The sequence below is a fragment of the Diabrotica virgifera genome, chromosome 9, assembly GCF_917563875.1.
Source record: "Diabrotica virgifera virgifera chromosome 9, PGI_DIABVI_V3a".
Taxonomy (NCBI): Eukaryota; Metazoa; Arthropoda; class Insecta; order Coleoptera; family Chrysomelidae; genus Diabrotica; species Diabrotica virgifera.
This window is the reverse complement of record NC_065451.1, coordinates 174818792-174842840: the sequence shown is the minus strand read 5'-3', so window position 1 is coordinate 174842840 and position 24049 is coordinate 174818792. Positions and strand designations below refer to the sequence as shown.

General features: G+C 32.3%; 1 protein-coding gene across 1 annotated transcript; it reads left to right on the top strand.

The window, feature by feature from the left end:
• The first annotated feature begins 1220 nt into the window (after positions 1-1220).
• LOC114345314 (cytochrome b-c1 complex subunit Rieske, mitochondrial) lies at positions 1221-17114 on the top strand. The gene is made up of 2 exons (XM_050661319.1): positions 1221-1803; positions 16504-17114. Exons 1-2 carry the CDS (start codon positions 1311-1313, stop codon positions 16815-16817), a joined length of 807 nt encoding a protein of 268 aa, XP_050517276.1. The 5' UTR covers positions 1221-1310; the 3' UTR covers positions 16818-17114.
• The last annotated feature ends 6935 nt before the right edge of the window (positions 17115-24049 follow it).

The window sequence follows — 24049 nt, the reverse complement described above, 5'->3', positions numbered from 1 at the left end:
TGCAATAATGTTCACATTTTTGAAGTGTCAATATTTTTATTTTATCATCTATTGTTTAAAAACAATATAGTTGATAAGATACCCTCAGTTGCGGAGAAAGGATTAATAATAAAGATTTTTTTATTCAGTCAATGGTGTGAGCACTGTCAGTTAAATAGTAACGTGTGGCCTTACTTTTACACGCATACCTATTGTGGCAAATGTATCATATTTTTCAAAATTTTGGAATGCATTTAAATCGCAGAACAATTTTAACTTTTGATTTTAATACAGATTTTAATTCTCTACAAGTATTCTCTCATGACTTTTGATGTAAAATAATTAGGGAAGCAGGAATTCAACAATTCAGAATTTACATTGAGTTTCCTATGGCCCTTTTTACGATTCACCACCCGGTATAAGATAAAATGTGTACTATTTGTCTAATTATTTCATAATAACACAAATTATACACATATATGCACAATAACACACATTCAATGATCGAAAATCATTTAAAAATATGGGAATGTAAACTCTTGTGACGTAAAGTCAAAAATATAAGTCTCCCCACCACCGTCGGACAAGACAACCGTAATAAAGTCTATAATAACCGTGGGCTATGGTAGGAAACATACAAGCGTAAAACACAAAGATTTCTGCGTCTCCCTATTCGAAAAACCAATTTCGACAGAGGGCGCTCAAAATCCCAAAGATAGACGATAACTGCGGGAAAACTTCTCATTTCCCTCATTTGGTAAAATTTTTTATTTGATCTCGAAGCCGTAAAACGTTGAATATAAATTATTTACACGTGTGTTTTGCCAAAGTGACCAGTTTTACCATTAAGACGTCTTTTGTCGTTTATAAAATTATGTTTCATCTGTATGCTAAGTAGAAACTATCAAATAATTCAAATTCAGATACGTACATCTGTAATAATCAATGTTTAATATAAAGAACCCTTACAATGATTTCGTTTGCTCAATTTCTTTATAAAGAAAAAGAAAGTTTTATTAAAAGTCGCCATTACCTTTTATCGTGTAACAAACCATCGGCCATCGGAATGCATTTGTAAATATACACACACACACATCTTTATATTTTTATAGGACCTCTAGTCCTGTTGCCAAATGTTAATGTTCTGGCCGTGTGTTACGAAGGCTACGGACGCAGTGAACATTCTGAACAAACCTTAAGATGTCAATGGTCAAAATTGCCCTTTAATATGTCATCCACAAGACCACAAACGTCACTGTTTGTCACTAGCGCTTTCAGAAAGGTGGTCTTGTTGCATAATAACGTTAAATCTTTAAGATCAAAATTTCAAGATGCTGAAGCCTGCTAACGTCCCTGGCTACTTTAGAGCAGTTAGCCAAGTAGTAAGTAACCAACTCAACACTGGTAAACAGGTTGCGATACTCCCACAAAAGTCAGTGGTTCACATACCATGGTCGAGCAGTTCACCCTCTGCCCTTAGCAAAGCCCTACCAACAGGAAACATCGCAGTTTCAGTAGGACCAGCAGTTAGCAGCCAAGTGAGGTGTGCTCATACCGACATTACTGTACCAGACTTTAGCCATTATCGCAGAGATGGTACTAAAGACCCCGCAAAATCATCCCATGATAGTGAAGATGCTAGAAAGAATTTTACCTATTTGATGGCTGGAGGACTTGGCGTTGGTGCAGCCTATGGTGCCAAATCAGTGGTCTCACAATTTATTAGTTCTATGAGTGCATCTGCTGATGTATTGGCTTTAGCTAAGATTGAAATTAAGCTTTCTGATATCCCTGAAGGCAAGTCTGTTACCTTTAAATGGAGAGGTAAGACATGCTTATCTTAAAATATTAAATGTGAATGCACTATTCTAACATTGTTTTGTTTATTCAAACTATTGCAGTATTCTGTAAATTTTAATTTTATAATTTTTGAAAACTGGAGAATTAGTACTAATTACCAATAATGCAAGTAGTCTTCAAACTAACTACAAACAGGACCAATATTTGTTTATTCTCAATAAAAAAATACATTAGTACAAAGAGTAATACCGTTGATTGAAATATTAATATGGGAAGGTATCTCATCTTACGAAACAAAACGAGATCTTTGCTATATTCGCCTAATAGATGGCAGGCCAAAAGCCACCTAGTGGGCAGATATGTGAATATCTTACCTTCAGAGCGATACAGAATTCTGTACGACGTTCTACTTGAATAAACATTTACTTTCCTATAAATTTGATAGCGTTGCCAGTTCTAAATGTTTTGGAAATATTCGGCATCGAAAACATTTATTAGTTCAAGCTGTATCGTCGCCTCCGTTAGGTAAATTATTCCTATTCGATTTTTTTGCACAAACTTACTCAAAAAGAGGTCCTTATAACAAATCCACAGGGTACCAGGCGGTACCGCGGTCGGAAAATTGTTTATTTATTTTTTTATTTATTTATTTTACGGGCAAGCCCAATTCTACAAAAATGCATAGTGTACAGAAAAAAAACAATAACATAATATAATATAAAAAACAGACATACAGAAATATAAATATAATATTATTAATAATAAGTAAATATGTACTATGAAATAATATCATAAAACCAAGTTAACAAATTACAAAACCAAGTTAACAAATTACAGACGCTTCACTCAAATATTGATCCCATCTAAATTTCTTTTAAAACGACTGATGGAGTTGTAGAACAGTTGTAAATTGCAAAGGGAGTTTGCTAAATTCAAGACTCTGGGTACGAATGAAAAAAGTGAATAATTAAACCTGTGGAATGGTACATAAAATGTTCGCACTTGTCTAGTGGTGCGAGGTGGTACAAACAGTGCGATCTTATTAAGTAGTTGAGAACAACTGCATATACCATTTAAGATCTTGAATAATAGCAAAAGGTCCCTTTGTTTTCTCCTGCTTGCAAGAGAAGGGACCTGCAGTTGATGCTGCCATACAGCGTAATCTTGATAGGTATGAAGCTTAAAAGCAATGTAACGGAAGAAACTATTTTGGACTTGTTCAAGTTTCCTAATGTAGACCAAGTAGTGTGGGGACCACACTGAAGAGCAATACTCAAGGTGAGACCTGACCAAAGAGAAGTAAAGAACTCTAATACTGGATATGTTTGTAAAATCACGAGTTGTTCTTTTTACAAAACCCAGCATTTTCATAGATGTTTGAATGACATTGATGATGTGAGAATTGAAACAAAGAGAGTTTTCCAGTGTAATCCCCAAGTCCTTGATTCTATTAACAGTGTTGAGCAATTGGCCATCAATGTAATAGTTTGATAATATTGGGTGGTGAGTACGGTTAAAGTTAATTACATGACATTTGATTGAATTAAGGTTCATACCGTTAAGTGAACACCATGCAGAGAGGTTATTCAGTTCTGATTGCAATATGGCAGCATCATAATGATTTTTTATAACTTTAAAGCACTTCAAGTCATCAGCAAATAGCAAGGCGTTACAATCGTGAAAACAGTTGGTAATATCATTAATAAATATATTAAAGAGTAATGGACCCAAATGGGACCCCTGTGGTACACCTGACTTAACTGGAAAGGTTTGTGAGTAAAAGTGGTTTACTCGAACTTGTTGAAATCTTTCGGTTAAATAACTCTGTAACCACTGCAACAAAGGTCCACTTATGCCGTAGGAGCTAAGCTTTTGAATCAGGAGTTCATGATTTACTCTGTCAAAGGCCTTGGAAAAGTCAGTATAAATTGAATCAACTTGAAGTCCCTCCTCCAAGGCTTCAGACAGAAAATCAACATAGGTCAACAAACTCAGTTCAGCAGACTTACCTGTAGTAAAACCAAATTGCTGAGAGTTTAGGATCCCGGAGCTATCGAAGGTGAGGAAATCAGTTATAATACTCTCAAACACCTTTGGTATAACACTAAGAATAGATATAGGGCGGTAATTACTAATATTAGATTTATTACCAGATTTATATATTGGTGTGACATAAGAAAGTTTCCAAAAGTCTGGAAACTGACCTACATCCAAAGATTTATTAAATATATCAAACAAAGGTCGCGATAGTACAAAACTGAATTCCTTAAGAAAATTAGGTGGTATACCATCAGGCCCAGGACCCTTGTTGACACTTAATGATGAAAGCTTTTCGTAAATTTTGGAAATCTGGATACGATATGATGAGATATTGAGTTGAGACTGAATATGGTCAACATTGCAATTTAAAGTAATATCACTATAAACTGATGAAAAGTGATCTACAAATAAGTTGGCAATATCATTGCCACATGAAGCTACAGAGTCATTCAGGGTCATTGAGTCAGGTATACAATTGTTTTCACGCTTGCTACCTACAAATTTCCAAAAATGCCTTGCGTTATTTTGTATAGAAAATTCGGTGAAACGTATGTAATTGTCATAACAGCATTTAGATAGATTTTTACAATTTGTTCTCAGATGACAAAAATCAGCATAGCTTTCAGGAGTCTTTAAGGTTTTATAAATTTTATGAGCTTTTATTTTATCCTTTAACAATTGCTTAAGCTCAGAAGAATACCAACAAGGAAATTTCTTAGTACTAAAATATTTAACTGGAGTGAAATGTTCAATGAGAGAATAAATAATGTCATAAAACATAGCGATCATGTCGGAAAGATCTCTACCACGAAACAGGTTATCCCATTCTATATATTCTAGACATTGGTGAATTGCTGGAAAGTTTGCATTACGGAAATCATAATAATATTCGTTACCAGAAATTGACCTATCAAAAACATTAAGCTGCAATGATGTTAACAGAGGAGGATGATGAGAGTCAGGTGAAACCAGAGCATCGTCAGCTTCAGAAATGACAAGCTCTTCTGGGGCCAGGATAAGATCCAGAATAACACCCCTGCTATTAAATATAAAGTTACATTGAAAAAGATTATGATAAGCACACATATTTGAAACAACCTCAATGGCATCAACTACAGCTAGAGGTGATGAAGTTTGTGAGGTTGCAGAAGAGCAATAATCTTCAACTCTCCACCTAGCTGAGGGGAGATTATAGTCACCAAATAAGTGAAATTTCAGGGATGAAAACTGTTCACTTAGAAGCATCAGTTGGTCAGCATGAACTTGATAGGTGTAGGCTGGAGATTGAGGTGGAATGTATAGAGCTCCCAGAATAAGTTTGCCGTGGAACCGTACAAACAGCTGTTCAATAGAAGGATCAGATTGGATTCGTAATGATGAATATTTCTTTAAAATAGCTATTAATACTCCACCCCCTCTAAGAGATGAACTAGAGGTAGGTGTACGATCCTGTCTATAGATATTGTAATTGACAAGACCAATTTCAGCATCAGCAATGTCACTATTGAGCCAAGTTTCTGTAAGAATGATAATATCATAGGTACAATTTAAAACATTGAGGCTTAATTCAGTAAGTTTTGTTCTGAGACCCCGGACATTTTGGTAATAGACTGTAAACTTGCCCAAGTCAGTAGAGTTTAAAGGTTTTTTTGAATGATTTTAGGTATGTTATTGAAATACTTAATCGTGAGATTAACCTCTCCAGCATTTTGTCTCTCTGAAAGCTCGGACCTAAGACTATCTAAAAGCTTTCTTTGGTTAGGGGTTTGATCTAAAATAAAATATATCTTTTTTTCACGACTAACTGTTTGTTTGTTTTTAATAACATGAAGAGCATCACTTGCTGAAGAAAAAATTACTTTAATGGGACGATGTCCATTCTTGTTCACATTTCCAAAGCGTAAGATTTTGACTTCATTTGTGTTGATGGAGGCATGGGCCTTTGATAAAATAGATTTTACTTGAGAAGCATCTTCAGAAGTGTTACTTAATTCAGGAAGATTAAAAATGAGGATGTTTTTAGATCTTTTTTCCCGTTCATGAAGCTCGTTTACCACATCATCAACAGAAAATGAATTAGCACCTTTTTCAGCCTTAAGTTTTAACATGTCCTGTTTCAAAGCACTAAGTTCATTTTTAAAATTGTCAATTTCCCTAATAAGTTTGGGTACACTTTTAAAAGATAAACGACAATCAGCACAAAAATACATTAAGGTTCTTTTTTGGATAACAACAGCGCGTAGTTCAGAGGCGCATAAACCAGTACAGTGTTCAGACTGGTGCACAGTAACATGGCAGCTATCACATGCGACAAACTTGTCAAGAAGATCATCATTACAACTGGAACATTTCGATGGCATTTTAAAGTTGAATTGGAGATATTAAGTTCACTAATGAAGCAAAATCAAATTAACACCTGGCCTATAATGAGTAAAGGTTCTGCTTGCTTAAATTAAATCCATATACAAGCCAAACTCATTAACTGGCCTATCTTCAAATTACCTTATCAGAACTAGTTTTTTGTAGAATTAAAATTTTTAGTATTTTATTTTTAGCAGTATATTGCAAATTACACAAATACCTCAAAAATAGGACAAAAACGGATACAGCCACTGTATAACTCACAACTTTGTCCACAAAATGATATTATTTTCAAAATAAAAGACTCACTTTAAACTATGAAATTCAAAGAATTTTTAGGAGCAGATGTTTTGTGTCTGTTGTTGACAATTAGTTTTTTGTGACGATAAATAATTTTTTTAAACAAATTCACAAAAATAATTTTTTTCACTTCAAACAAATTTTTCTTAGATTCGTTGGGTCATTCTCAGCAAAAAATTTCTCTTGTTATTTTTCTCTAAAACTGATTGTTGTCGAATTATATGTGATTTAAAATTTGAAAAAAGCTGAAATAACCATTTTCAAGGGTTAATAACTCGGTTAAAAGTAATCATTATGAAAGTTAGAAACTGACCAAATTAAAGATTAAAGTCCCCTGTACAAGATCCTTAAGAAATGTTTGTCATTGTTTCATTACTAAGATGTTATTTTTAATTATCAACAATGAGCTTTAAGCGTGTATTGAGGCAGCCGTCAATATGAGTGCGAGTGAGATGCTCCATTGGACGGCTGGAATGGTGCATCTCTTTCGCAATCACCATTGAAGGCTGCCTAATATGCGCTTAGCGCTTATTGTTAATATTTAAAAATGAGAGCTTAGTAATAACATAATGCCATAAATTTCTTTAGGATCTTGTAGATGGGTGTTTAAACTTTGATTAGGTCACTTTCTGACTTTCATAATAATAGGTTTGTTCGTAGTACAATCCAAACGATCAGCAATAGTTGCCAACCATCAGACGCATGCGCAGTTAACAGTTAGTGCTGCGCATTTAACAGTTAGAGTTCGTAGACTACGAACGTGCATGTCGGTTGGCAACGGTGGCTGATCATTCTACGAACAAATCTAATTATATTTAACCGAGTTATTAAGCCTTAAAAATGGCCATTTTTGCATTTTTCAAATTTTAAATCGCGTATAACTCGACAACAATAAATTTTAGAGAAAAATCACAAGTTGATTAATAGCAAGCTGAAAATGTGTGAATAGCTTAACGGTGCCTAGTCGGACAAACTTTGATGTATGGGAACATTAGAACAGGAGAAGTTTTAATAGTGGTTCATGTTAAAGATTTGGAACGTCAGACTACGAAAATGTCCCATGTATTTTGTCAGATAGAACTTCCAATTGATTTGTTACGTTTTCATTAAACTCTGGATGGCGAAAAAGATGGCGGGTGAAGCACTTGACACTTCACCTGCTCCCAATGAAAATGTAAATTATACATGTAAACATTGCTCCAAAAAAGTTAAAAGTAAAGTGACATGCATAAATTGCAGTGAAATATTCCACCCAGCATGTTTAAAACAAGCTAGTGAAATAAAAAAAACAGACTGTAAACATGAACCATCTCAACAAGTTGCTGAGATTGACATAAATGAAGACTCCTACCTTAGAGAAGAAATCAAACTCTTGAAACAAATAATAACAGGCAAAGACACTATAATATCCGATAAATGCCAGGTAATCCTTTTACTCAACGAGAAAATAAACGTCATTAGAAAATAAAATTTTATCATTTAATTAAAATCTACCAAGACCATATCAAAATAGCAACCAACCAAAAAACTTGCTTCCAATAGATAAGGTAAGTGATACAAAAACCTTATCTGTAACAAAAAACCAAATCAACAAAAATAAACATCAAGGCAATTTGTGGTCATCACCAACACATATGGGAACTCCTAATTTACAGGGTGATCCAATAATAAAGGTTAACCAGGTAGCAGCTGAAATCATGAGAGTACAAAGTGAACAAAAATTAAATGAAGTAATCAACTTAACCAATGACAATCTGGCAGGAATGAAACCTTCAACATCAAAAATAAATGAAGCTAATCATCACCCGTCGGAAGCAGAAGGTTTTACCTTAGTAAAAAGGAAAACTAGGAAAACCCGTAACCATAATATAGGCAGTGGAGATGGGGATGAAAATTTCCAGGGTATAGATAAAACTGAGAAGAAAATCTGGCTTTTCTTGTCACGAGTCCCTGATACTGTAACAGAAGACAATATAAAGGCCTATATTACGAAACAATCAGGCAAACAAAATACTTATGTAAAGAAACTTCCAACATAGTTTGTCCGATCCAATAACCAAGCCTTCATGATAGGAGTCGGTTCCTCTCTACAAGAAAAAGTTTACGAAAAAAATTTCTGGCCGAAAAACGTATATTTCAGTCGATTCAACTTCAGGCAAGGTCAACAGTTCCTGGAACATCCTCAACCTCAACCAAGGGGAAGCGAATTCATTGGCTGGAACAACTGATTCCGATATTTTTATACTTTTAACAATATTTTATCAGTCTCGTAATCTCGTTTGTTACCATTAATGTTTTTAATAAGATAACTTTAGTTTACTTTAGTGTAGTGTTTTTTAATAACCTACTTATTGTACTACAAGTATACCATGTTTGTGACTTGCCGTATGTCATGTAAATGATACAAAAAGATCAAAAAATTTATCTATCTAATCTAACTCTCATGCAAAAATCAGACTGCTATTTATCACCAACGTAATACCTGTTATTTGACATATTCTACGTGTCGGACTTATTAAAATGTCCAGTTGGTGATAAATAGCATTCTGATATTTGCATGAGAGTTTAATGAAAGGGTAACAAATCAATTGGAAGTTCTGTCCGACAAAATAAATGGGACGTTTTCGTAGTCTGACACTCCAAATTTTTAACCTGTTCCACAATTAAAACTTCCAGTGTTCCCATACGTCAAAGTTTGTCCGACTAGACACCCTTAAGCTATGAACAAATTTTCAGCTTGCTATTAATAAACTTTTTTTTGGTACGCATGATCCAAACCTATACCTTTTTTGCTCAGAATGACCCAAATGATCTAAAAAAATTATTTTTGTGAATTTGTTTAACAAAAATTGTTTAAACAATTTTTCGATCATGGTACCACCTCTCACCCCGTGGATTTGTTATAAGGACATCTTTTGAGTAAGTTTGTGCAAAAAAGTCGAATTGGAATAATTTACCTAATGGGGGCGACAATACATCCTGTTGGCAATATACAATGTGTGTTGTCAAAAAATAATTTTTCTAATACCAGTATTCTATGAAGGGGAAGGGGGCTGGTGCCGGTGATTTATAGCTGAACTGGCTACATATATAGGCTCACTAGAATTAAAATAAAACCAGATGTGCAAAGACGACACTTTGCTTTATGCTTTTTTATGTCAAAAGTATTATTAAGTGCTGACATCGAAAATAAGGTTTATTTTGAATTTTATGTAAGGAAGAATTGTAGTGGGCATTAGAAAAATATGTTGAAAATACTTGAATTATAAGAAATATTTACCTATACAATATGTATTATATTTCGCAATCAAGGATTTAAACGAATCTTCTTCTTCTTTTAGTGCCTATTTGTTTAGAATATTGGCGATCATTCTGGCTATAATAATTTTATTATTAACTGATGCTTTAAATAGATTATTTATTGTTGTGGAGAACCATTTCCTCAGGTTCTTTAACCATGATATTCTTCTTCTCCCAATTTCTCGCTTCCGAATACTTTGCCTTGAAGTATTACCCTCAGTAATATGTATTTGGTTCCGTTTCTCATTATGTGTCCGATATACTAACTTTCTCTTTTTAATGGTGTACATCACCTCTCTTTCTTTCCCCATTCTTCGTAATATGGTCTCGTTGGTTATTTTGTCCGTCCATGATATCCTTATGATTCGCCTGTATAGTCACATCTCGAAGGCTTCAAATTTTTTCTCCATCGCTTCAGCGAGTGTCCAGGATTTAACTTCGTAGTATAGTATTGAGAAGAGGTAACATCTTAGGAGCCTTACTTTTATCTCCAGATTAAGGTTGTGGCTTTTAAAGAGTTTGGCCATGTTATTGAATGCATTCCGAGCCTTCTCTATTTTACATTTTATTTCTTGTGAGTGGTCCCATTGTTTGTTTACTATTGTTCCAAGATAGGTATACGGCATACTATACTGTATACTGGTATATTTACTCGATCCACTGATGTATTCTTGATAAGCAGTTAAGCAAAAAATTGATTTTTATAATTTGTTTAAAAATTTTTTTTCTACGGCCGTGCTAAAAGAGCCACTTTCACGCACGCATTTCGTTCTGAAAGTTGCACTTTCCCGCATGCGTGAAAATAAATTTTCCCGCACGGCGTGCGCGGATTATCACTATTTGAACAGATTGACCAGGAAATAAGAAGTCAGACTGTTTGGTAAATAATTAAGTATTTTGTTGTATAGACAAATATAAAATATCTTTTTAAAATATTGCTAGGAATCATGCATTAAATCTTGTTACAGTAAGTGTAAACATAGGTACCTGTTACAGTTATATTTAAATATATTTCCTTATAATTCCTTCCTATATAATAACGATAATAATTTATAATTTCAATAATAATAATTTCCTTATAATAATAAGAAGGTATTAGAATACTTCCCGCGATGAAAGAAAATATTATAACCCAACTAATCCCTTCTGTCACTGTCAGACAGGTACTCAAAAAAATAAACATGATGCATTCACTGCACCAGTGCGCAAGCGTAACCGCAAAATTCGGAGTTAAACCATCTAACGAGGATCGGTTAAAATCGTGGTTAACTTAAACGAGTTTAAGCTCTACTAACCTAGTACTGAAAAACTGATTAAACATGAATATTTCGGTGACCAAAAAATAAATAGGTTAACCCAGCACTGAAAAACCGGCCCTAAATGTGACAAATTAATTACTATTTTAACTGGGAAATAAGCCACAATTTAACTTAAAATTTTTTGTTGGCGTTTCGACTTCCACCTCGCACGTCGTTATCAAAATACAAAATATTACTAAATTAAACAAAAATGTTGTTGCTTAGTAAAAAATTCTTCTAATAATTTAATTTAATCTGACTCATTCATATCAGCAATTCAGACATATATTATACATTTTAAAGGAGAAGACTTTAAAATGATATTGCCAATATTTTATGAGTTGAGTTCCTGTGGCGACTTTATTGAAAGATAGTTCATTCGATTACATGAAATCAACTTTAACTCAAGAATATCCGTCAAAAAAAATCATAGCATGAGAGTTGTTTTAAAAAGACAAGATTTAATGTCTTGGTTTAAAGGGATCGAAGAAACAGAGCAAATTATGACAGATGAATAAACATCTGAAACAGTACAAACAGAAGAAGAAATGTTAGTACAAATATTATTAACTACTATAACTGTAAAAATAAAACTAGATAGAACATTTCATTGTTTTAATAGCTGTATAATATGGGCTGAAGAAAATAGTGTATCTACTAAAGATATAATTCATTGAAACATATGAGAAAAGTTTTTTAAACAAGGACTACAAGTGGCAGAAAACAACGCCTCTGTAATTATTAAGAATTAATATAAAGTAATGTAGTGAGTTTAAATAAAACTAGCGGTTCTAATTGATATGAAACAGTTTATTTATGAGTTTACAGCTTCACAGTTTACCATTTAAATTGGCTATCTCGTTACACTATGTTAACTATGTAATTTGTTAAGTAAATTCAAAATTTGTTATACATAGTTATAAAAAATCGTGTAGAACATGAACACAAATACATACGTTGTACACCTCATGAATTTTCACAAGAGCTATGACCTTGTAAATGAAACATTGCTAGCCACCTTTGAAAGAAAAATCTTGCGACACATATATAAGGGCACAAAAGAAAACGGAATTTACTATACAAAATATACCAGGATCCGGATACCATAACATTCATTAAAATAGGGCGGCTGCGTTGGATGGGACATGTAGAAAGAATGGAAGAGGGCGAAATACCAAACAATATATTCAAACAGATGCCAGTAGGAAAAAGAACAAGAGGAAGACCGAAGCTGAGATATTTAGAACAAATAGAAAATGATATAATAACCTTAAAAATAAAAAACTGGAGAAAAAAAGCACGAAACAGATCAGAATGGAGAAGAATCCTGGAACAGGCCAAGACCCAGAAAGGGTTGTCGAGCCAGTGATGATGATGATGATGACCTTGTAAATTTCACGTAATCTTGTGTGTACCTACTTTTTCGGCATGACTCACAGCTCTTCTGAACCCTACAACGTGCTTAGGGATATTGTTAAAGATGAAAATAGGGTATTAAAAATCATGAAATTATATACAAAATTAGGAGACGAAACAACAGTGTTCTTTATATATAAAAAAAAATAGAAAAACAACAGAAAACAATTTATTTGATAAAAAAATGAGATTTTCTTAACAGCAAATAATGGATGTGGTGATCTAATCTGAAAAAGATGAGGCCTCAGATTCAGAATCTATTTCTATCATTAGCTCATTCTGGTCACCTAGATTATTCTGCATTTCAATGTACTGAAGAGAAGTTGTGGGATTTTGTTTTTCACGAGTCACCAGCTCTCTCATGGATTGGTCTAAGTCCAACAATTTTAATTTGTGAGCAATAAAGGTTACCTTACCAACCCATTCAGTAGTAAGCCAGTTTCTTTTAGAGGAGTGGATAAAACCATAAGTACTAAAACTTCTTTCAGTAGCTGGACTGGATGAAGGCATGCTTTACCCCGATTTACTTTCTAAGTATTTGCACGTTAATATAGGACCATAACAATAAATACTGACACTGTAAAGACCCTAGCTAGTGGTTCATGGAATTCCCCAGCCCCGGCTACTTCGATTTTCGGTGATTTTACCTAAAATGGCGTGATTCCCTGGCCAGCCAAAGCGAAAAAGCATTTCGTGAGCGGAGCGGCAAGCAGGTGTTTGGGCTTCAAGAATAATAATGTTTGGGACGCAAAAAATACTGCCAATTTTATTTAAAAATTGATTGAGCACATAACTGATATTCGAAATCGGTGGTCACTTCAAACGTTGTTTCTGAGAGAACTATTCATTCTACACAAAAAGTGTTAATTAACATTTTTGTTCAAAATTATCTCAGCTACATATCTCGTTCGAAATATTTTTTTCTATGGCGTACAGATTTTTGGTAAATCAATGTTTTCTGTCCCTCCCACTACGTGCTGCGGTTTTAGGGGGGAGCCAGCGGATAGGAATGGTAAACTTTTTTGTGGTCCCAAAATTGACATTCTCAGTAAAATTTAACGTTTTTGTCTCGTTTTTAGAGATCAAATCTCTGGCAACTGAACTAAAAACACTTAACAAATAGATATGTCTGACTTATGTAGTCATTTTATATTTAAGAATTGAGATTAGATACAATAATACAGTTGAGGCAAAAGGCAAAAACATACAGAATTCGAAAAAAAAAATTATCTCTCAGCCAAGACATGGTTGTTTCCTACAACACCATGACCAAGTATGTCAACCTCAATTTTAAACATAACATAGCATCTTCAACACCTTGGCCATTTTACACACTTTTAACACAATTTCTTTAATAATCTTTTTTGCAAATAATTTGCGGAGTGTAAATTGAAAAGTCAAATTTTTTTATGTACAAATATAACCATAATTAAAATCAACTGTGGCTAATCCCAAATAAACACAATATTTAAAATGAAATGAAATAATGTGTAATAAATTAAAATTAGGAAAATTCACTGAAATAAAAATTTACCGAAATTATATAAATAAATTAGTTTTTTATATTAATTATAAGTATTTTTTTAATAATTAAAATTTTTTGTTTAAAATATCATTATCACAAATGACAGGAAACAAATGACACAATATACAGTATGGTGTAAATGTTTGGAATAAATTCGTTGTTTCGTAAGCCAGCAACTTTAAGGAAATATTCTGAAACAGGTCATTTTTATTTTTAAATTATGATTTTTTTTACATATATATCATCCTAGTGACGTCATCCATCTGGGCGTGATGATCTAATCGATGATTTTTTTTAATGAGAATAGGGGTTGTGTGCTAGCTCGTTTAAAAGCTTATTCAATTCTCTATTCAGTAATATAAACATTAACATAATTATTTATACAGGGTGGCCAAGAAAAAAAAATTAAATTAAATTAATTGACACAAAAAGAAGAGTGCATGTAATTTAATTCATTCAAAATACATTCTACTGCTATCAGAAAACAGAAAAAAAGTTTTTTTTATAAATAAACATTACTTTTCGCGTACTTTCAATGTTCAAGCTGCCACCCATCAGAATCTGCCTCTTGGCAATTGGAATATTGAATTTAAGCGAAAAGCAATGTTTATTTATGAAATAAGCATTTTTTCTATTTTTTAAAAGCAGTAGAATGTAATTTTTGAATTAAATAAATTACATACATTCTTCTTTTTGTGTCATTTAATTTAGTTCAAAATTATTTTTCTAGGACACCCTGTATAAATATTAATGTCGACGTTTATATTACTGAATAGATAATTGAATAGCCTTTCAAATGAGCTAGCACACGACCACTATTCTCATTTAAAAAATCATCGATTACGTCATCACGCTAAAATGGATGACGTCACTAGTATGATATAATATATCTATATTATACAGTATGTCCCTGTAAGTTGTATCCATATGGAAAATTTTTTTATTATTAATTTTACGAAATAAAGTTATTTTTTATAAAAAGTTTTGCATGGTCCAAAACCCAAGATTCAACCATCAGATAGCAAATTTTATGAATGTTATACGAGGTATGTCAAAAAGTTTGAATTTCACTCAAGAGTAAAGTAGCTTTATTTTTCACAATATTGAAAATTGCTATTATGAAAATTTGTTTGGAATTAAAAACTATATTCTAATATGCAATTACATCCTTCTAATTAAAAAAAAAATTTGAAAAATTATGGATAATTAACATTATTTTCAGTTATATATTTCAATTCTGATAACTCTTTTATTATTAATTTTACAAAAACAGTGATTCTTAATAAAAAGTTCTGGATGGTCTAAAACCTAAAATACAACCATCTTATATCAAATTTTATCAATTTTATACGAGGTATGTCAAAAAGATAGATTTAGATTAAAAGTAAAGTACCTTTATAGTTCAGAATATTTCAATTAGAAGGATGTAATTACATACTGAAACATACTTTTTAATTCTAAATAACTTTTCATAATAACAATTTTCGATATTGTGAAAAATAAATAAACTCTTGAGCAAAATTCATATTTTTTGACATACCTCGTATAAAATTGATAAAATTTTACATAAGATGGTTGTATTTTAGGTTATAAGCCATGCAGCACTTTTTATTAAGAATCACTTTTTTTCGTAAAATTAATAATAAAAGAGTTATCTGAATTGAAATAACTGAAAATAATGTTAGTTACCCATAATTTTTCAACAATTTTTTTTTTCAATTAGAAGGATGTAATTGCGTACTAGAATATAGTTTTTAATTCCAAACAACTTTTCATAATAGCAATTTTCAATATTGTGAAAAATAAAGCTACTTTACTCTTGAGTGAAATTCAAACTTTTTGACATATCTCGTATAATATTCAAAAAATTTGATATTTGATGGTTAAATCTTAGGTTTTGGACCATGCAGAGCTTTTTATGAAGAATAACTTTTTTCGTAAAATTAATAATAAAAAAGTTTTCCTTATGGATACAACTTACAGGGACATACTGTATATGTCAAAAAATCATAATGCAGAAATAAATATCGACCTGTTTCAGGATTTTTCCTTAAAGTCGCTGACTTACGAAATAACGAATTTATTCCAAACATTTACACCATACTGTATACATAGACCAAAATCTATATTTATCATTTAGAAAGCTCCCAGTTAGGAGTTCTTAAGAAAATATTAAAATGCAGTGTACCCTTACTTAAAAGTAGCAGGGTACCCTTACTTATAAAAAAATTAAAAATTAGAAAAACAAAAAAAAGTGGAAGACTAAAAAGCCGACCTCTTCTTCGTGTCTTCTGGGTAACGCTAACGGGCTTTATAATTAGTCTGCTATTCCTGATAATGATATTGAATTGAATTGTGCTTTCGGTAAACTGTGTTTCGGTGAATTTTACGTCTACACAGTAAATTAAATGGAATGTTGTATAAAAACTAAACGTTTTGGATTATTTGTTCAATTTAAGCTATATTATTCTGTTTTCTTTCTAGGTAAACCCCTATTCATCCGCCACAGATCCGCATCCGAAATCCAAGCAGAACAATCCGTTGCAGTTAGTTCCCTTCGTGACCCCCAACACGATAACGACCGTGTCCAAAACCCATCGTTCTTGATTGTAATTGGTGTATGCACCCACTTAGGTTGTGTCCCAATTGCCAATGCAGGAGACTTTGGAGGTTATTACTGTCCATGCCACGGATCCCATTACGACGCCTCTGGTCGCATCCGTAAAGGACCTGCTCCTTTGAACTTGGAAGTACCACCTTACAACTTCCCCAGTGAAGATCTATTAGTTGTTGGTTAAACGATTTTTTAATTAATAGTTGAATTTTACTTGAGTGACGTATTATGAAACTGGAAGAAGAAGAATTTTTGGCAAGTTTTTGTTAATTTCTGTTTAAAACATTTGTCAAAATTTTGAGTGATAGCGCGAACAGTTTTACAATACTCATTCTTTGTTGGGTTCAGCTTAAGTCAATTTATTTATTTGTATGTCGATAAAAGATTCCACAATGTAATTGCAGGTATGTACATATATCTTTTAAATCAAATATTTGGTTAATGTACCCTTACAGTGACATTAAATAATTTAGAAAGATTAGATTGTATTTTTTTCTTATTTCTTGTACTACCCGTACGTTGGAATCAACTGTTTATCTTTACTCTGGGCTAATTTGCAAAATTCATGGAAAAGTTATTTACCAGCAATTTTATTGCTGGAATCAAATTATAAGATCCTACATATTAATAATATAGGTATGCAAAGTCCGCACATAGTGTGCTACTTTTTTTATAAACAAAATGGCGCCGAAAAATCGTATTTTTTCAATTATAGCTCTATAACTCCGAAGATTTTAACTTTACAACAAAAACACCCAAATAAAAATTCACCGCAATTAAATTCTGCATAGAGATATGTTTCTCCCGATTTGCTCCGACGAAAATTTTCCTCGGAAAATGCGGGTTTTTCCAACAAAAACTCTAATTTTCAAATAAAGTTTTAGGTAAGAAATTATTAATCAATAATTAAATAACTTAGTGACATCAAAGCTTTCTTGGTATAGATTGTAATTCCAGAAGCCGGTGAAAATTAAACGAATATTTTAGCAACAAGTCAATTGTTAATTAACAATTTACGATCGCAATAATAACCAAAATAATCATGATACATTGATCAAACTGATAAAGATTATAAAGATGAGATGCTTATTTAATATTTTATCGACAAAATATAAATTTTTCGTTTTTCTGCATAATCTTTAAATTTTGAAAAAAAATAGTTATAATACGCTGGTCTAATTAGTAAAGTACAAAGATAGGTTATTTACCAGCAATTTTATTGCTGGAATCGAATATTATGATCCTATATATTAATAATATAGGTATGCAAAGTCCGCAGATAGTGTGCTACTTTTTTGTTAACAAAATGGAGAACCCAAATCGTGTTTTTTTCAATTATTTGTCTATAACTCCGAAGATTTTAACTTTACACCAAAAACACTCAAATAAAAATTCATCCCAATTTAATTCTACATCGAGGCATGTATTTCCCGATTTGCTCCGACGAAAATTTTCCTCAGAAAATGTGGGTTTTCCCAACAAAATCTCGAATTTTCAAATAAATTTTTTGGGCAAGTACTTATTTAACAATAATTAAATAACTTTCTTGGTATAGATTATAACTGCAGAAGTCGGTGAAAATTAAACGAATATTTTAGCAACAATTCGATTGTTAATTAACAATTTACAGTCGCAGTATCAACCAAAATAATCATGAGACATTGATCAAACTTAGAAAGATTATAAAGATGTGATGCCTATTTAATATTTTGTACACAAAATATAAATTTTTTATTTTTTTGCACAATCTTTAATGTTTAAAAAATAGTTATAAACAAATTAACATTTCTCAGAAATTGTCTATTATATTCTAATTTTAAAAAATACTTAAAATGCGTATTTCAAAGGTCTTGAAAATGAATGCTTTAAAAATTTTTTCCAACCATTTGCAAAAAAGTTATGACACGGCAAAGTAAATATACGATTGCTCCGTTGTTTATAATTTGTTTTAATTGTTTCAAAGCTTAAAAGTGAGTCTGTGGTACAATCTAATTACTCACAAAGAATATCAAATATTATTGTTTGTTTTTTAACCAAGAGGAGTGATTCAAATTTACCGCGCCGTAATGTTTGTTTCTAATTCGTCCAACCGCAGGCAAGTTTACTCCACTGTTATTAAATTTTGACACTAATGACATGTATGAAATTTTGGCACTTCTGTCATTTTATAGGTTAATTAAGTATATCGGCGATTTTTTGTGTTTTCTGCATTATTCCTTTAATTTTTAGATTTTTAGTCTACTTTTATATAAAAACAGGTGTTTTTAGAACGCTTTAGCGATGTGTTAGTATAATATAGTATTTATGGATAATCATCGAAAGCTGATATGGTCAACAAAATAAGAAGATGAATTTGGTGACTTTTCTAGTAACTTTCTTGGGTGTGGATCTGTCTTTTTAGTTTACTCCTCTCGGTAAAAAAATAAACTATAGTTCAATGGTTATATTTTAATCAAAGATTAAAAATACTTTTTGTAATTTTTAGCGCGAAAGTAGGCTTGATATAGAGCCGGAGCTAAAATGTTCACTCAGAAGCGACTGGTACGCAGCATACATAATAGTATAATTTTATTTATTAAGTGTTTTATTTATTAACAAGTGTTTTTGATCGTTTGAACTATTCATAGAAAACTTTTTTATTCGTAGAAATCATACTTTTACAAAATTGTGTTATTTTCCATAGTAAACCTTTCCTTTCCTTCAATAACTATATCAAACTCCAATGTCAACAAACTGGTATATATTATTACAATGACATACGATAAATGTTAATAGAATATAAATGTTTTTCCTTTCTTCCGCGACGAGGTATACTCAAGTAGGTGGAGGCCAGTAAACTAAAGAAGAAGAAGAATATACCTAATTATAACCATAAACGGAACCATATAGTTAAACTGTGTGACGTCACGGGTCGTTTGAACTATTTTAAAATACAGAAGACTTTAAATTTGTACTTCTAAGTTATTATGAGTTTTTGAAGCGTAAAATTTTGGAAATCTCATTTTTATAAAAAACTGAACATTATTATGTAATAAAAAAATGTCCAAGTTCTCTAATGTAGGATGCCGTTAACAACTATCATTCATCTAAAATTTTTGATGCGCTGTCACCAAAATGTAACATAGAGAACAAAGGATTTTCGCGGAGTGACCCTACCGATTCGTCAGCATTATACTGTACGACTGTGCCTAGGTTATAATTGTCCCTTTAGCCCAGCCATTTTAGTCAAATTCTAGTATGGCCTTAAGTGACAGTTGAGAGAATATATGGAAAAATGGAAGAATGAATATATGGAAAGCAGGGCAATCTAGAAAGATGCAAAACGGAAGGCCGATTAAATGTGCCGAACAAAGAAAAAAAATAAGAAAACGATACCTAATATGGAGAAAATGGAAGAAAATTTTCAAAACAACGATATAAGAGAATATTATACATATATACGCATTAAGAGATGGATACAAACATCGAACAAATCTATTTAGACCAGTAAGGATCTGTTTTTAGGTGGATGTGAGAGGTGGCACTTTTTGCGGATAAAGTTAGGTGATAACTTCGTTAATAATAATTGATTTATGCTCCTTCTCAAATATGCCCGGAACATTAATAAAAAAAAATAAAATATTAAAAAATTTCAAAAAATTTCGTTTTTTTTTCTACTTTTTTGCTTATAATTTAAAAACTATTCATTTTAGAACAAAGTCGTATAGGAATAAAACAAAGATAATTAAATTTTCTATCAGATGCGATTGGTTAAAAATGTCTTAATTTATCACCCTTGCTTCAAAATAGCTATAAATATAAAATAAGGGGGCAAAACAAGCCTGTCCTTATTCAATGATTTTCCATCACTTAGGTTACACTTGGAACCTTCCTAATTCGCTTAGAACATTTTTGTAATGTGCTAAAACCGTACACCAAATTTCATTAAAATTGACTTACTAGATTTTGAATAATAATTTTGCAATCTAACCTTTTTTTAAAAAATTAAAATTTTTTAAAATCTTGCACAACAAAAACTAGAACATACAAACATTTGTCAATTTTTTTACATATAAAGAAGTACTCCACCTATCTAATGCACTTTACAGAATGGAAATCGGATTATTTAAGCAGCCTCGGCAATGTTTTAAAGTTATAAACAATTTTTTTGCTTATAAACAAATTAGTGCTGTGGCCAGGAGGGGGTGCTACGGGCTCCTTTATTTAGATGGACTTACCCAAGTTTTTTATGTATTTTGACCCGTAGAACACGAATTTTTTGGGTAACAGTTGATCCGGATGTCGATAAGATTGTTATAAACAAAGAACTTGAGGAATTACATAGCATGGATTTTTCGCAAAATAAAACATTTTTTTGTATTTCTTGGGTAATTCTAAGCAAAAAATGTTCTTACAAGTTTTTTCGTAGGATGCATAGTTTTCGAGATAAACGCGGTGGAACTTTCAAAAAATCGAGAAATTGCAATTTTTGAACTCGAATAACGTTTGATTAAAAAATAAAATAGAAATTCTGCTGACAGCATTTGAAAGTTTAACTCAAATTATACCGGTTTTAATTATTTGCATTGCTAAAAATTAATTTTTTTATTATTAAAAAAAGCTATTTGTTTATAAGCCAAAATTTTTTTTATAAATTTAAAACATTGCTGAGGCCCCTTAAATAATCCGATTTTAATTCTGTAAAGTGAATTAGATAGGTAGAGCACCTCTTTATATGTAATAAAATTAGCCAACTTCTAAATGGTCTACTTTTTGTTCAGAAAGATTTTAAAAAATTTGAACTTTTTTAAAAACATTTAGGGCCGGTTGTTCGAACGCTAATCAAAAATGATCATTATCAAATATTTAATTACTGTCACGAAACTGTCAATGTCAACTTTGTTTAGGTTGCTGAAAACATAATTGATTACAATTATGAGATTTATTCATCAATTATGTTAATTATTGTTATGTTAATTGATTAACAAGCCTCATAATTGTAATCAATTATGTTTTCAGCAAACCAAACAAAGTTGACATTGACAGTAATTAAATATTTGATAATGATCATTGTTGATTAGCGTTCGAACAACCGGCCCTTAGATTGCAAATTTATTATGCAAAAGTTATTAGGTCGATTTTAATGAAATTTGGTACACGATTTAAGTATGTTACAAATAATTTCCTAACCGATTTACTAAGGTTCTAAGTGCCACCAAAGTGGTTAAAAAATATTGAATAACAACAGACTTATTTTGCCCCCTTATTTTGTATTTATTGCTATATTGCAGAAAAGGTAATACCTTAAGACATTTTTTACCAGTCGTATATCATACAATATTCAATTATCTTTATTTTATTTCTCTACGACTTTGTTCCAAAACGAATCGTTTTAAAGTTATAAGCAAAGAAAGCAGAAAAAAAATCGATGTTTTTCGAAATTTTTAAATATTTTAATTTTTTTATTAATGTTCCGGGCATATTTGAGAAGGAGCATAAGTCAATTATTATTACTGAAGGTGTCACCTAACTTTATCTGCAAAAATCCGAATGCCACCTCTCACATCCAAAAATAGACGTTTTTTCGCAGATCCTTACTGGTCTAATTCAGAAATCAAGAAAGGCAGATAACCAGCGATTCAAGAGAAATAAAATCAGTGCGGAAAGCCTATGTCCAAACTCTTTTGGCAGCACAATAAGATGAAGAGCAAATTATGGACATGCAGCACATTGAAGGGACACCGAAAATATAGCCCAGAAACAGACGAACCACTCTATGGCGCCACAAAGTAGCTTCCGATGATTAGACGTAAATTCATATATAAATTAAACGTGCCATTCCAGACGAGCGACAGTGGCCAGTCACTATCGCCGATCCTCGCTCCTAGCTAGTGGCGTCCACTACAAAATCGCCTGTCTAAGCCACTCTGTGGCGCTGCAGAGTGGCTCGTCTGTTTCTGGACATAGAATTCCCGACGATGGGAGAGGTAAAACAAGGAATACGAGCACGAAGGAATAACAAAGCTTCAGATATTGACAACATCCCCTCTGAACTCTGAACAATATAAATTAGCTGGCGAACGCTTAGGTAGAACAAACACATGTATTCATAATACGATTTGGGAGGATGAAAAGTTCCCTAGCGACTGGCTAACTGGAATTATATGCCCTTCTTCTTCTTAACGTGCCCTATCAAGTCCCCTTGACGTTGGCGATTAACATGGCGAAACTGTCTCTGTCTCGAGCTATTCTAAATAGGTGTTCTGCTTTCTTTATTCCTGTCCACTCCCGGATATTCTTCAACCAAGAGGCCTGCTTTCTACCAATTCCTCTGCGTCCTTCGATTTTACCCATCATAATAAGTTGAAGAATATTATACCGGTCTCCCCTTACTACGTGTCCAAAATAGGCCATCTTTCTATATTTGATATTATCAAGCAGCTCGCGGGTAGCATTTGCTCTCTTAAGGACTGCCACATTTGTCAGCATAGCCGTCCATGGTATTTTCAGTATACATCTGTGCAGCCACATTTCAAAGGCCTCCAAACGGTTAATGGTGGATATTTTTAATGTCCATGCTTCGACACCATACAAGAGGACTGACCAAATGTAGCATTTAATCATGCGCTTTCGAAGTTGAAGTTGCCAGGTATCATTACAGAAGAATGACCTCATTTTTAAAAATGTCGTGCGGGCTATCTCGATTCTACATTTTATCTCTTTATCTGGATCTAGTTGTTCAGTAATATGGCAACCAAGATATTTAAAGCTGGGTACTCTTTGAATTATATGACCATCAACATATAACCATGAATCTTGATGGGCCAAACGGCTAAATACCATGTATTTTGTTTTTGAACAGTTTATATTTAGGTCAAACTCTCTTCCCACTGTGTCAATGGCATTTAAAAGGTGTTGTAATCCATTTATATCATCACTTAAAATAACTGTATCGTCTGCATATCTGATTGTATTTATCAGAATTCCATTAACTTTCACACCCCATTCCAAATTATGCAGCGCTTCCTTAAATATTCTATCTGAATATAAATTGAATAACAGTGGGGACAGTATACAACCCTGTCTGACACCTCTTTGTATTTTGCATATTTCTGTTGATTTTCCATTTATGCAAGCTGTCGCTGTTTGACGCCAGTATAATTTTTCTATGATTCTTCGTACATCTTGACTATCAACTCCTTTATCCTTTAATATTTTAATTAATTTGTGATGTTGTACTTGATCAAAGGCCTTCTCATAATCAATAAATACAGCAAAGACGTCTTTCCTTTGATCTCGGCATTTCTGCAATAACACATTTAGTGCAAAGAGTGCGTCCCGGGTTCCCAGTCCATTTCTGAAGCCAAATTGTGTTTCATCCTGGTCTTCTTCACATTTATCTCTGATTCTACTGTGAATGATACGTAGAAAGATTTT

What these genes read in the sequence shown, in the direction of transcription:
- LOC114345314 (XM_050661319.1), top strand. Translation starts at nt 1,311, where the DNA reads ATGCTGAAGCCTGCTAACGTCCCTGGCTACTTTAGAGCAGTTAGCCAA. An exon ending in TGTTACCTTTAAATGGAGAG is followed by an intron (nt 1,804 to 16,503) that starts GTAAGACATGCT and finishes TTTTCTTTCTAG; the next exon opens with GTAAACCCCTATTCATCCGC.